Source organism: Sceloporus occidentalis, unplaced genomic scaffold (assembly GCF_023333645.1).
Source record: "Sceloporus occidentalis isolate IW3139 unplaced genomic scaffold, rSceOcc1.0.p SCAF_49, whole genome shotgun sequence".
Taxonomy (NCBI): Eukaryota; Metazoa; Chordata; class Lepidosauria; order Squamata; family Phrynosomatidae; genus Sceloporus; species Sceloporus occidentalis.
In genome coordinates this window covers 3,642,514-3,657,092 of record NW_028317029.1, presented here as the reverse complement: position 1 = coordinate 3,657,092, position 14,579 = coordinate 3,642,514, and the positions used below count along the sequence as shown (strand labels likewise).

The 14,579-nt window shown below is 42.2% G+C and overlaps 1 protein-coding gene across 1 annotated transcript; it reads left to right on the top strand.

Annotated features, from left to right (window-relative positions):
* Positions 1–2,347: 2,347 nt before the first annotated feature.
* LOC149288923 (protein MFI-like) lies at positions 2,348–10,876 on the top strand. Its single transcript, XM_089491184.1, has 8 exons — positions 2,348–2,455; positions 3,420–3,512; positions 4,253–4,306; positions 4,860–5,069; positions 5,320–5,453; positions 9,468–9,638; positions 10,597–10,652; positions 10,776–10,876. The coding sequence occupies exons 1-8, from the start codon at positions 2,348–2,350 to the stop codon at positions 10,874–10,876; spliced, it is 927 nt and encodes a 308-aa protein (XP_089347310.1).
* The last annotated feature ends 3,703 nt before the right edge of the window (positions 10,877–14,579 follow it).

Genomic DNA, 14,579 nt, shown 5'->3' with positions numbered 1-14,579 from the left:
AATTTATAGGTTTCCAAGGACCTCACAAATGGAGCACCTGTGGTGGGGAGGGGAGCTGAACCATAAGCCTGGTCAGAGCTTCAAATACAAACAAATACAAAAAGGAAGCACTCACCTGAACTAGCATTAATTATAAGGGGGTGCTGCTGAAGTCATGAGAGTTTATAACCTATTTGATGTGTGTGCGCTGATTTAGAGATTGTGTATGATTTTGGTCTTCAGCAGCACCCCCTTATAATGCTAGTTCAGGTGAGTGCTTCCTTTTTGTATTTGTTTGTGTGTATATATATATATACCGTATTTTTCGCTCCATAAGACGCAGTTTTTTTCCTCCCAAAGTAGGATGAAAAATCAGCCGCGTCTTATGGAGCGAAGATGCATGCAGGCAGGCAGGCAGGCAGGCAGGCAGGCAGGCAGGCAGGCAGGCAGGGAGGGAGGGGGGGGGGGGGGCAACGATATACCGTATTTATCGGCGTATAACACGCACTTTTTTAACTAAAATCCGGAGCTTAAACCCTACCTGCGTGTTATACGCCGATAAATCCGGGGTCGCAACTGAGGCAGGCGGCGGCGGCCGCCAGCAGAGGAGTCCTGGATTTCTGCCAGTCAGGGGGGCCCAAGGGGGTGCCGAGCGGTTGCTGAAGACAACCGCTCGGCAACTCTCGGGCCCCTCTGCCTGACAGATATACAGGAATCCTTTGCTGGCGGCAGCCACCGCCACCGCCGCCTGCCTCAGCGCTTCAACTCCTGTGTTGGAAGCGTTTGTCTCGGGTGCCGGCGCTTTACGCTGGGCGCCGGCATATGACGTCAGACGCCGGCGCTCAGCAGTGAAGCGCCGGCACCCGAGACAAACGCCTCACGCTTCCAACACAGGAGTTTAAGGTAAGTAACCGGGGCGGGGCGGGGCGGGGCGGGGGGGGGGGGAGATCCTGAGAAGGGGGGGTTAGGGAGTTAGAGGGGAGATCCTGAGAAGGGGGGGTTAGGGAGTTAGAGGGGAGATACTGAGAAGGGGGGTTAGGGAGGGAGGTCTTACTGTGTGTGTCTTACTGTGTTTGTGTGTGTGTGTCTTACTGTGTGTGTGTGTGTGTGTCTTACTGTGTGTGTGTGTCTTACTGTGTGTGTGTGTGTCTTACTGTGTGTGTCTTACTGTGTTCATAGCTTATTCAGTTATTGTAATAAATATTTTAGCCCATTTTTTAGCTCAAAATATTTTTTCCTTTTTTTTCTCCTCTAAAATCTAGGTGCGTCTTATCAGCAGGTGCGTCTTATAGAGCGAAAAATACGGTATATATATATATATATATATATTAGTATTGCAGTATGCAGTGATACCCTTTTATTGGACTATCATAATATTTAAAAGACAAGCTTTCGAGATTTATCCTCTCTTCATCTGCAGCAATACTAATGAACATGACCTCTGTCAAGCTGATACAAGTTAATAAATAAAAAATAATAATAGATCTTACACATGGTGCTGGGGCTCTGCTAACCCTAATCTTGTCTGGGATTAGTAATATTTACAGGCAGCCACACACATACATGTCAAATGATTGTAAGCTTGCGAGCAGGGCTCTCCACCTAATATATCGGTTTGTCTTAGTCTATCAATTCTCGTCTCGTCGTACCCCTTGAATTTATGTATTGTATTAAGTGCTGCGTAAATTGTTGGCGCTATATAAATAAAAGATAATAATAAATGATACACAACAGGAGGAAAGAGACTAGTGCGCTATAGCATAAAAAGATACACTTTATTTCAAAAAATACAATATCATAGAAAAAGATCTAAAAAACATAGAAAAGATCTGAAAAAACAAAAACCCAGCATAATGTAGACAAAAGGTCCATATATATATATATATATATATATATATATACAAGGTAATTGCAATGCTTTAGCAGACAAGCTACACGGACACACAACAATCACGTCATTAACGAAAGTCATTACTTTCCATTACAGTCCTGTCCGGCGACAGCTTCATAGACTAAGCGTTTCGATCAATGCATTTATTTTGCTTCCGCCACATAATTTTTGGCTGTTAGAATCTAGTAACATTTGTTTCAACAGAATCTCGATGTCTGCGCGACGTGAATATTTTCAGTTTACAAAACATGTCCAAGCTCTGTATGAGGTCATCATGCTTGATCTGTTAACCACTTATATCTGATGTCATGTATAAAAAAAAAAAGCGAGTGATACATTTAAAATTTTACATTATTATATATCCTAATAATCCATAGTCTGTGATGAAGGTAGTGAATTACAGCTAAAATCTGAATTATATGTATAATATATGTGTAGTGATTTGTTTTGCTTTTTTTTCCCCCTGCAGTTATAAAAATGAATACGAGGGATCTGGGTGATTCGGTTACAAGCTATCCGGACATACACAACGCCGAGCTGGATACGGCTGCGAGAGTCATACAACGAGCCTTCCGCAGGATCCTGGTAAGCTTTTAATTACAGCGTCTTAAGAGGAAATCGTCCAAATATTATAGACATTTTAATAGCCAAGGAAACCACTGCAGCTTATTGTTAGCAAAATGCATATTGCGTTATGTCGGGGATCTAATTGGGTTGAAGTATATTATTCTAGGTACTATTGTCCTCTGCATGTGACGGTTATAGTAGCTTGTTTGTTTTCATTGGATTTTTTTGAACAATTTGGGGTCTAAAAACTGGGTGCGTCTTATACAGTGGTGTAGATTGTAGATTGCAAATGCTACTTCCCATTGCTGCTGCCGGTGAACGTCTGCACGATGTACGTTAACAATCTTCCTTGCCGGTACTTCCCACGGCAGAAGTGCCGGCACCGGAAGTTGAATACGTGTTATGCGTAGATGGGGGGGGGGGGGCATCTTGGGGACAGAGTGGCAGCATATCTCGGGGGGCTAGTGTGGCAGCATATCTCAGGGGGGACACATCTTCAGGACAGAGTGGAAGCATATCTCCGGGGGCTAGCGTGGCAGCATATCTCAGGGGGGACACATCTTCAGGACAGAGTGGCAGCATATCTCGGGGGGGCTAGCGTGGCAGCATATCTCAGGGGGGGATAGAGTGGCAGCATATCTGGGGGGGGACATATCTCGGGGGGGATAGAGTGGCAGCATATCTCGGGGGGGATAGAGTGGCAGCATATCTCGGGGGGGATAGAGTGGCAGCATATCTCGGGGGGGATAGAGTGGCAGCATATCTCGGGGGGGGACACATCTTCAGGACAGAGTGGCAGCATATCTCGGGGGGGGCAGAATTATAATATATATTCCGGACCTTCTTGATTTTGCGCTGCCCCTGCTGTTTCACTCCTCTGTAAACTGGGGGGTTGTCTCTTTCTGCTTTCCTGAGGCTTGCATGTCTATTCCAACATTTAATTCATTGATTATTACACACACTCTCCTTTTTTTGCCACCAGGACATGAATGTTTTCAAATATTATAAAAATCTCATCAATTTTAAAGTGAAAGGAGATCCGCGATTCTTACTTAAATGCATCAACCCCCGAGAGGTGAGCCGTTTTTGTTTTGTAACTGGATTGTCCGGTTCAAATGATCACAAATGATCTGTTTATAAGAGTAGTGGATGCCCCTCTGGTTTTATCTGAACCGATGGTAATGCTGTTCTCAAGCGATCTGACCCGACTCCGAGGAGGGAGAGATTTTGTTATGCAGTTGTTGATATTATGAATTCTGTTCATCTATAAATAAGTTTTTGTTTTTTTGGGACTTTGATTAAGATACTTGTAACTTATGCGAGATAGGTCTGGGATCGCCCCTCGCTGAGGTCAAGGGACAAGTGCCCGTCTTCATTCACACCAGGCAAACAGCAGTAAGTTCGTGCAATCTGACACAGGGTCAGGTTTATTAGAAAGGTTGCAAAGACAAAAGAAATATAACAACACAGCAACAAAAGAAATACCTTGCCTGTCCGGCACTTACTATACAAGGGATGTCCCTCACTACCAGCTGGAGAGCTTCTCTCTGCCAACTTAACATAATACGTCCAGCAACCTTTACTCAAACATCTCTCCCACAGACAGGCTTTCTGTGTCCACAGCCAGAGAGCTACCTGCCCTCCTGGCTTCCCTTTTATATCCGCCCTCTCATTCACCTAAATTAATCACCTAGCAGGTGGAAGACTCAGGTGTTACTTCACAAAGGAAAGGAATCTAGGAGAAACGTACCTCCCTTCCACCACCAATCCTACATGAATGTCACACTTATAAACCTCCATTGTTTCTGTTGGCAGGCGCAGCTGATAGATTCCGCCGCCGGGGTCCACGTACGCTTTCGATTGGGAGGAGTAAGTACACTCTCGGCATGTTCACGAGTGTGCCCGCGGACGCGCATGAGTCCCTACAATATTAACAACATTTCAGTTGGGGAAAAGCTTAACTTTATTTATTTAAAGGGGAATCATTGCCACCCCAGCTTTTACTGTCACTTTTATTTATTAGAGCTACTTAAAGCCTGTCCTTTTTGTTTGTTAATCACCCCACCGATTATTACGTTGCTGGTTGTAGTTGAATGGTCCAGCAGGCTTTGTAAGGGTGAGTGAAGAGAAGGGAGAGAACTTCAGGATAGAACGTTGATTAGATGATGCCGGCTCTGCCATTTGATCCCACAAGGTGTAGGAAGTTTTGATGAATGCGAAGACGGCCATTTAAATGTAGGAATATTTCCTTCAGACCTTTTCTCTTATGATATTACTATCTTGATGCAAAGCGGTTTGAGTCCACCCTACATATAAACATTCTGAGCTGTACATGTTTGAAACCCATAAAAAGCCGAGGATGTTTCTCCGTTTATGCCACTGCAACGATACAAATAACGCAGATGCTACGTTTCCATTGCAGACGCAGTTTCCACCAAATATATATTACAAGCTGTTCACCCACAGGCCGGTGGTGGATATGTGTGCCAATAGTCCCAAGGATTACACCCACCTATCACAGAAACAGCCGCTGCCCAAACAGATCCACAACCACGGCGAAGCCCCCGAGCCGGACTGCAGCAGATGGTACACCCGGGTGGAGAACAACGGCTGGAGGCTTCTCACGCTAAGAGTCAGTAAGAGTCATAGGTTATTGCATATTCCCAACACGTTTTGGCTTTTTGTTACTTATATTATGTATCTAAGATATTTTAGTTAATGGCGTAGATTTGAAGCCTCATTTCTGCGCAGTTTTGTTATTTATCCCACCTGGAATTGTGTTCGTTTTATATCATATGTTTTATGTGACCCGGTGCTACTGTAGACTGGAATTAAGTGGCTCTCACGAGAAGTGGTCATACACCACTTGTCATCCTCTGCAGGTTTTTGGCGGCACGGATCAAGTGACCGCCGCAGATAACAGGAAAAGGCTGACGTTTCACCATTCCAGATGGCAGAGGAAACAGGATGCGAAAAGAAAGCAGAAACAGAGGAAAATTGACTGGATGAGAAAAATGTGAGTAGAAAAAGAAATATAGCAGAAGAGTCACCGGTGCGGATGGTCACGGGACGTCTCCTGGAGTCCTTCCACGTATTGTTATCACGAGATATCTCCTGAACCAACTATAGTGCAGGAAGAAAGAAATAATAATATTAGATCCTGTGAAGTTCTTTATGTCATTGGCACTTTGGGCACTCATCTAACCCCCACCTACATTATGATTTTTGCTCTCGTTCAAATGATACAAAACGAGCGTCCAATCAGGAAGATTTCAGGTGCAGAGATAGTAAAACCTATAATGAAGGAATAGGTAATGACATCGTTATTAAAACAGCATAGCCATCCAAAGACGAATAGACGGTTTTGCTGCCTTTAACATCAATTCAATGAATTTAATTACAAATTAGGTAATTTCTTCTTAGATGACCTTATAACTTGGTAGGTTGTCGAGTAAAGAATTTACATTTAATGTAAACATTTGGCACATATAGAGCTGGGGCTGGTGAGGTTAATACCTTCAGACCTCGTGCTTTAAAAAAAGAATCACAAATGGATATTTGTATTTTTTAGCATCAGCTTTGTTTAACATTTTTATTCTATCGATCTTATAAATCTTCAGAATACATACGCTGTGACTTGCTATGGAAGAGCGTCCTGGTCTATTTAGGAGCAGATTTTGTACATATTGTGGTATTGACCTGTACTAAGAAGAAAAAGGTGCTTCCATAACACTGTAGAACACCTATAATATCTAAGCCAGTGCCAGAAAACAAAACCTGTTGATGTTTATTGAATGTTCTCTTCTGGGGGTGAGTTTTGAGAATCCCACATCTAAAATTCCCAATGATTTGGCGCTCGGTAAAATCCTTCACTATAAAACCAGAGAACTCATCAGCGACAGAATGGAGAAGCTTTATACTAGAGGCAGCGTCCAGAGCTGTAAATAAAAAGTCTGCAGACAAATGAAAGGTTCCTCTTCTAGTCTCTGATTACAGACACAGTAATTATGGCAATTAACCCTTCGCCTTCCATAACCTGATAATGCATTACTTTGAAACCTAGTTCTGACATTCTGTAGTGGATGAGGCCGTATATATAGTTCAGCGACTGGTCCCGTTATTGGCTATACAGAGCTATTCCTTGAGACAACAACGTCATGCAGCCGGTGGGATCTTCTTTTGGGGTCATAGGAGTGTATTCAGGAGTTGTTACATGTGTACATAGAATATAAGTATTTGGAGGTAGGATTAGCCTGGGTTTCACTATGCTGATGGGCAGTCTAATGTTTGTAGCTGTATTTGTGTGTATAGATGTATAATACATTTGCACGATTAGCTGTGTAGCTTTAATATATAATATATATATTTATTTATTTTTTTGGGGGGGAGATTATGGAGACATGTTTGTTAGGCTTTGGGGTTTACAGCATGCTGTGTGTCTTTCTGTCTGTAGCTGTGTGTCCCGGAAGGTTACCGTAGCGGATTTTGCTCCTGGGCTGTGTTTTGTAGAGATATAATTCTCTTACAAGGAGCCCCAGGAGACTGCCGAGGACCAGGGTTTATTTCATACACATTCCGGTGGCCTTCATGCCGCCTATTGCATGCAGACTAGAACGTTTGAGGAAATGTCGCCATCTACTGTCCATTGTTGTCCCTGTCACCGTCCATAACGGAGCAGCAATATTCACTGTCCTCGTTTCCTCAATAACTGCAATATACTGCAGTCGGTAAAGTCTCCTGATCATTTAATATCTGCTTCTGGAGGCGAGCAGGTATCTTAAAGGGACTGCCTGGCTGGAGTGTTCCTCCTTTACTCCAACATTTAACCTGGTGGCATGAAAGGGCACCCCCAGCTTCATTACACTTACTGGGACATGGTGCTGCGACAGGTTAAGGTTATCACTTCTCGCTGAAATGCAGCTTAGATCCCGACGTATGAATCAGTGAAGAAAATTCACTCTGTGTCAGGAAATAAAAAAAGAAATGTACATAGTCATAATCTAAAACTAAAGGGTCAAAGGTTTAGATGTAGTGTAAAAAAGTTTTACTTTACCAAGAGGGTAGTAGATAAATGGAACAGTCTCCTAGCAGAAGCAGTAGAGGGTAATACAGCGAGGGAATGTAAAAATACATAGGATCAGGCCCGGACTGGGAAAAAAATAGGCCCGGGCATTTAAGACCGAGCAGCCCATTTGAATTTATTTATTTATTTTTTGTTAAACCAAATTCTGACAAATTTAATATACCATTTCTTGTTGTATATTAGTTATATTTCAGCATGCTTTTGTCACTGTAATCAATTAGCATTACAACAGGACAGGCTCTGCCACACTGACACCCAAACACACACACCAGGACAGGCTCTGCCACACTGACACCCAAACACACACCAGGACAGGCCCTGCCACACTGACACCCAAACACACACACGACAGGACAGGCTTTGCCACACTGACACCTGCATCTGGAGGGTTTCCAAAGACGGTTTTCCTTTGGTATTGATTTATGTGATGCCCGCAACTGGCCCTCTTGTGTACTGATGCTGCCAGCCCCCATGTGTATTTGTGCACGCCAGAGACCCCCCCCATTGTGTATTTATGCCCCCAGCCAGCCCCACATTGTATATTCATCCCACCAGACAGCCCCACTTTAGTATTGCTTTATGTGATGCCCCAGCCAGCACCCGCTTGTGAATTAATGCCCCCACACCCTTGCGTATTGCCCCCAGCCAGCCCCACATTGTGTATTTATGCCAGCCACCCCCCTTTAGTATCAAATCAGATCTGGCACCCAGACCTGCCTAAGACCCAGATTGGAAGAATAGGACTTGCCATCTTTGCCCCCAAAACAGCCTGCCTGTGGCATCTTTGCCCCCCCCACACATCCATGCTATCACACACACACACACACACATATTCAGTCACTTGTTCACAAATATTTATTCACTAATTCAGATAATCATTCACTTATTCAGATATTCATTCATACATTGAAACTCATTAATTCCCTCATTCAGATGCTCATTTACACACATATATATATATATATATACTCCTTCACAAACATTCATTCACTCACTCCTTCACAGATACTCATTAATTCACTCACTCAATCTCACATACTCCTTCATACAGCCTCCCTCACACCCTTACCTGAACTGAAGATGTACGTGCACGCTCGCAGACTTCCGGGAACAACCTGTTCTACTGCACAGTTGAAGCAGACGCGCAGCAGGGTCATGTGACGTACGTGACGTATGTAACGTGACTCCGTTAGATTCCTACGTCCCCCTGGCAGTAGAGGAGACGCTGCTCGCGCGAGTCTGCCAGGTAAGTAGCGGGCCCCCGTGGAATTGATTGTGGCGGGCCCGGTTGCAGTTTCTGCGGGCTTAAGGGGCAGGTGCCCCTTTTGCCCTGCGTCAAGTACGGCCGCATACGCCCAGTCAGTCTGGTCCTGACCAGGCCTATTTTAAGGTAGGGGCCTGGAACTGCAGCTCCATCAGCCCCTACATCAATCCGGCCATTTGCCCGGTGTGCCCGATGGCCAGTCCGGGCCTGCATAGGATAGACATAAAGCTATTCTGAATCTAAGACAAGATCAGCGACTGATTAAGACCTTACATCAGGAAAGAGGGGCAGACTGGATGGGTAGAATGGCTCTTATCGCCTGTCACATTATATGGAGGAACACTCCGGGGTTTGCACTAGGGTCTCCAGGTCAGTTTGTTCTTTCTCTGGGCAGCGAAGCCATGTTTGGCCACATTCCCTCCCTGGCACATTTTTGGGAACCTTCGCAACTCCGCAGAAGATAAAGCTTCACGTAGCCCACCCTTTGAGACTTCCAGCTCTGCCCGTCAGGACCCTGGTATAACGTGACCTTAATGTGTCCGTCCGCTGCGACCTGCTGTAGGCACCTTTTCCCGCTCACGAGTCTGTTCTGATTTACCGATCCTCCTTTTCTTACACAGCAAAGGAGTCCAAAAGCCAACTGTACCCAACTTGGTATCCTTCACTGTGTATTTTAATAACAGGTATTACCAAGGAAGTTTGCATGCGCAGACAGCGGACCCGGATACCGCGAGCCTCGTCCAGCAGGCTACTCAAGGCATCCTAAACTCTGTAGAGGAGAATGGAAGCGAAGCGGTCATGGACTGGGAGGTGGACGAGCTGCTACGGTGGACCAACGCGCTCAATTTTGAAGAGTAAGTATGTGGACTGCTTTCTACAAATGAGTCAGCGGCACAGAGGCAATTCCTTGACACATTCTGCTCGCAGTAAGAAGGATCGCAGGCCGCGCACCAAAAGGAAAAAACGAATTTTAGTCAAGGGAGCCGGTAGACCGTCAGTAAACGGAATATACGCATATTACAGCTTGTTAGCAGAGCGACATACCCAGGAGGACATCTGTGTTTACATTGTGCCTGAAAACAAATTGTTTAATATTAAAATCACATCTGTGCTGGAGGAACCCACGGCTATAATACAGTCTGAGGGGCCTTTAGGGAGATGCCGCACAGTATGTCACCATAAAGAAGGGCCACCAAATGATTACCCTCATACTTAACCCTTTATATAATGACGAGTAGAAGTGGAAACGTCATCTATACGAATCATTTCCAGGTCCCAATCCTGCCAAGAAAGGTATCAGTAATTGTGCAAATGTCTGTTTCATTCATGCTTTAGTTGGAGCCAGAAGAGAGACTACAGATAGGTTGAATGTCTGTGTTGCCATATCAGCATTTGTATTTTGTTGCACTGTTTTAAACTACGGGAGATACAATAAAAGCCAAAATATCTCATTTTCTTTAGTTAATATGTTACAGCGCTTGATATTTTTAAGTCTTCAGAAGTTCATCATTGTGATCTTCTGATATAATAGGGGTTATGTATAAAGAGCAATTCTAGTGCAGTTACCATAGCGACTAATTGAGGGTTCCTCTAAATATCATTACATCTGAGGACCAGACCCCTCGAGATATATTAAATTATACATTACATTCTATGGAAACTTTGGCTTAATGAAAGACGTCTAACGTTGGGAGAGACTGACTACTTTGGGACCAGTAATGACAAGAAAGGCACATTACATAGACCGCAGACATTGTAACGATGCTAATCTATATAGTATCTAAACTCACTCCCCTTCTATTTGCTATAAAGGTACATAGGTGATTGGAAAACAGTTGGAACAAGTAAATCATCATCTGCATTCAAAGGTAAGACAATCAAAGATCCCTCTCTATCAGAGCTTGGTAAATAACTGAGCAACCCAGTTTTATGTATAGAACTCTGACATATAGATTATTTTTCTACACACTCTTTTTTTTCTTCTGCTTTAGGCACAACATTCATTCGCTCACCATATGATCTCTACGAGTTCTCACAACTATCTCCAGGCAGTGAAATGCCCTCCATCATCACTGAGAATGAAGAAGAATAAGAACGTAGAAACATAGAACAAAATCACAAATTCATTAAAAAAAACTCTCTAGAAAGCTTGTTTTAACCTGTTAAGGGATCCATCTGCACTTTGTTGCTTTATGATGCAATACACGATCATGACATAGTACATGTTACACTTTTACACCCAAAATGTTCTGGCTGCAGCACATGTGCGGAAATTCTGTCTTGCAGCGGGCTATGCGATGTTTCGCATGTTTTCCCTTTACTTATCTCCAGCAACACCGTTATATGCGGTTTTGTGTACTTTTAGTTGTTCTTGCTATTTTTCACTGTACATTTTTGAAATTCAGACCATTTCTATTCATCTCTCTACAATCATCAATTTTCATTCAATTAAAATGAACTATTTAAACTATTTTTCAGTGAAAAAAATATCCATTCCTTTCGACATCCTATTGAGTGTTTTCCAGTAATCCTCAGTGCCGTCTCCCCTAGGCACATACTCACATATATCGCACATGGGCTGCGCAGTTTGTCGCTTGGATCCTGAAACGTATACATGGCGCATACTGACGATGGGGAGAAATTGCGCATTTTCACAAGAGTAGAGATATTTTTCTAAGATGTTTTTTTTTTTTTTGGTGAAATAACATTTCCTATTCCTAGCTGCTTGGGATTAAAGAGGGTATTATATAGTTTAAACTGTCATTTTAATTATATAATAAGCCTGAAGTCCTAATTGCAATATAACGCAGTTCATTTTACATCCAACACGGTGGAAGTCTGGACCTCTATATCCCTTCTTACGATAGTGCTGCTAACTGATATACACGCGTAAAAACATTACATATAGAGTCAGATATGTTCAGCTAATTCTTATCAGGTTTACTTATTTCGGAATAATTTTCAGTTGGCTTTATTAAATCCCAAACAACTGAATATATTTAACCCCCAGGGTTATTTACTATCCACTGTTCCCAGCGAACGGTACACAATGTTCTGTGAGATGTGTGATAGATGTTTATTTATATGCATTGCATTTTATACATCCATGTAGAGCTCTGCATATTAAATCCACCTGACCGGTACAGCCATATCCGCCAGCGACGGGATTTAATAATAAACGTGAAAATAATAAAGCAGTAGGTCGCACGCCGCGTGTCATTGCGAATGTCATCCCATGCCTTGCTTTCGTTTGTTTCCGCTTCCTAACCGCATTTATATTCCAAGCACCAAAAACTCGATAAGAGACGTATTTTAAGACAACACACGCACTTTTTACGAAGCTGCCATCGGTATATAGGGTGCTGGACACGGCCGCAGCATACATTTATCCAAAGGCTTTTAGAACGATCTCAAACTCATCGATGGGGACAATGTGATCATCCTCCAAATCCTATAAACAGGGAGTGAAGACGCGGCTCTTAGGGAGAGTACATGGGGTTTATAAAATTATATATATATATATATATATATATATATATATAAAATATATATGCATTAGAAAGCCACTATTTACACAGCTTCAGTTTATTTACTGAAATGGAAAACGTAGGACTTAAACGTAACGGATCAACTTTAATACAAACTTTTTAATACAAAGTGTAAATTCATGTAGATGAAATCTATAAATACCTTTTATAGTGAAGAAAATATGCAACTAATACATATGTATAACAATTTCTATAATGAACGCTGCTGAAAACCAACAGAATTTTGTTAACTATTTCAACGAGATTCATGAAAATAATCATTTTTTCTTATTTTTTAAGTAATAAAATACATTTTCATAAGGTTGGGAAGCCATCTGGGTATTTAAACATAAATGTACTGGTTACCTGTCTCTGGTTAAAGTGCCGTTCATTACTTGTACTTTCTTATATGTCAAGTTTGCCGTGTTTGTTATTTTAACCATTTCTACATCCAATCAGTGCCTGCTTTTGTATCACATGACATAAATGTGAATGAGATGATAAGAATGATATGAGAAATACTTAGTTCTGGGAAGGGTTTGGGTGTTTCTAAAGCTGCGTTGGCTTACAAAGTGGGACCGCACCGTTACACTTTAATTTTGTGCATACAGAGTAGTTGGATAAATGCGTCACAATTAAGAGGTTCTCAAAAGACTGCTGGATAATTTGGACAAACATGACTATTTTCTATAGTTGATTAAGCTGAAATGACCCCAGAAGGGATGGGTGTAAAAACGTGCAAGCGGGGGACAAGGAAAACAAAAATAATTTTATAAATCCCTTTAAAATGAGTGCATGAATAGCTTTCATACCGTAAAAGACATGCAAGACAGAGTTAATTTTGATTTTAACCAAACTTAACAATTGAAGTGCTTAAAAAGTCATTTCAAAAAGAATTCTGTAAACCTCTAGGACCCTCGTATGGCCCTCCATGCTAAATACAAAGCCCATAGGTTCTTCTGCAATCAGTTATTAAATAATGCCCGGAGGGGACTATTACCTGGGAGCTCTCAGGGTTTTTGCCCCAATCTCAGGGTCTCCGGGTGAAGGGGCAGATTCTCCGGGTGAAGGGGCAGATTACAGTAAGTAATGACAAGTCCAGGTTTCCATTAGGACCCATGTTAAAGCCATACGATTAACACATTTGGCGGCCACTACATAGAATGTTCACAATGGGCTATTAAAGAGTTAATATTGGAGGTGTCTCAGGGTCAGATGATTTAGAAAGTTCCCGGGTATGACTATTAACTTTATAACGGCCAACATGCGCAGAACACAGAAGGGATCCTTAGAGTCCAACAGCTTTTTATTAAACATACCTATAGCCTGCCTATATATTTATGGGGAAATAAGCTGTCAGAGTAGCCCAATATTTATATCCCAAAGCTCTCTCCCTTCTCCTCACCCACTTATAAACTTTACCAGAACCAACAACAGGGCAGGGATAATGGGGAGGAATAATCATGCAGATTCAGGAAGCTTAGATGGCGGCTCCCATAGTATATACATTTGGTGGCTTTCTAGTATATTTATATAGAAGTATAGAGTTTAACGCCATTACAGAGTTTATTTAGTGTATATACCTTTAAAATATAGGATCCTGGAAAGACGACCGATGCAACTCAATAATTCTACTTATCATACCAGCGCAGATATACTTATCACAAATTAGGCAGGTACCGTGTGCACTTTATTTAAATATATATATATATATATATATATATATATATGATGTATTTTGTAATTGTGTTTTTAAGAAATGGCAGCACAGTACTGGTTATTTAAAGTTACCAATCTCAATAAAAAAAGAAGAAAGCATCTGCTCCTGACACCTTTCTACTGCATTGGAGATGAACTAATAAAGTTACAAGACTGGGGGGGGGGCAGGGTGCAGAAATAAATCCATTTTATTAAATGGTGTAAGTCTGTCCCCATCAAATAAAGGGTTAAATAGAAACCCTTCACATAAAAACAAGGCTCCTTCTGACAATACGAGACAACGTTCAGAAGCTTATCATTGGACGATGTATACTAAAATACTTACAAACATTTCACTCGCAATTCCACTTCCGGATCGACTTGCTAATCTCAACCACATTTCTTTTTCTGAAGGCCGATGCTAGAGTGGGGAGTCCTCCTCTAGGGAGCAGGACTTTCTATTCGGAACACATACGTAAACTTCATTTCACAAAAACCTTGTGTGATTTTAAACGTTCACCAACTTCCATGGCGAGTACCCCAAATGTAGTTTTCATTTCAGTGCTAGCA

Excerpts from the sequence above, each read along its gene's own strand:
- LOC149288923 (XM_089491184.1), top strand. The coding sequence starts at position 2,348 with ATGAATACGAGGGATCTGGGTGATTCGGTTACAAGCTATCCGGACATA. Across the intron at positions 3,513-4,252 it reads AATGCATCAACCCCCGAGAG|GCGCAGCTGATAGATTCCGC; the intron begins GTGAGCCGTTTT and ends TTCTGTTGGCAG. Across the intron at positions 9,639-10,596 it reads AACGCGCTCAATTTTGAAGA|GTACATAGGTGATTGGAAAA; the intron begins GTAAGTATGTGG and ends TTTGCTATAAAG.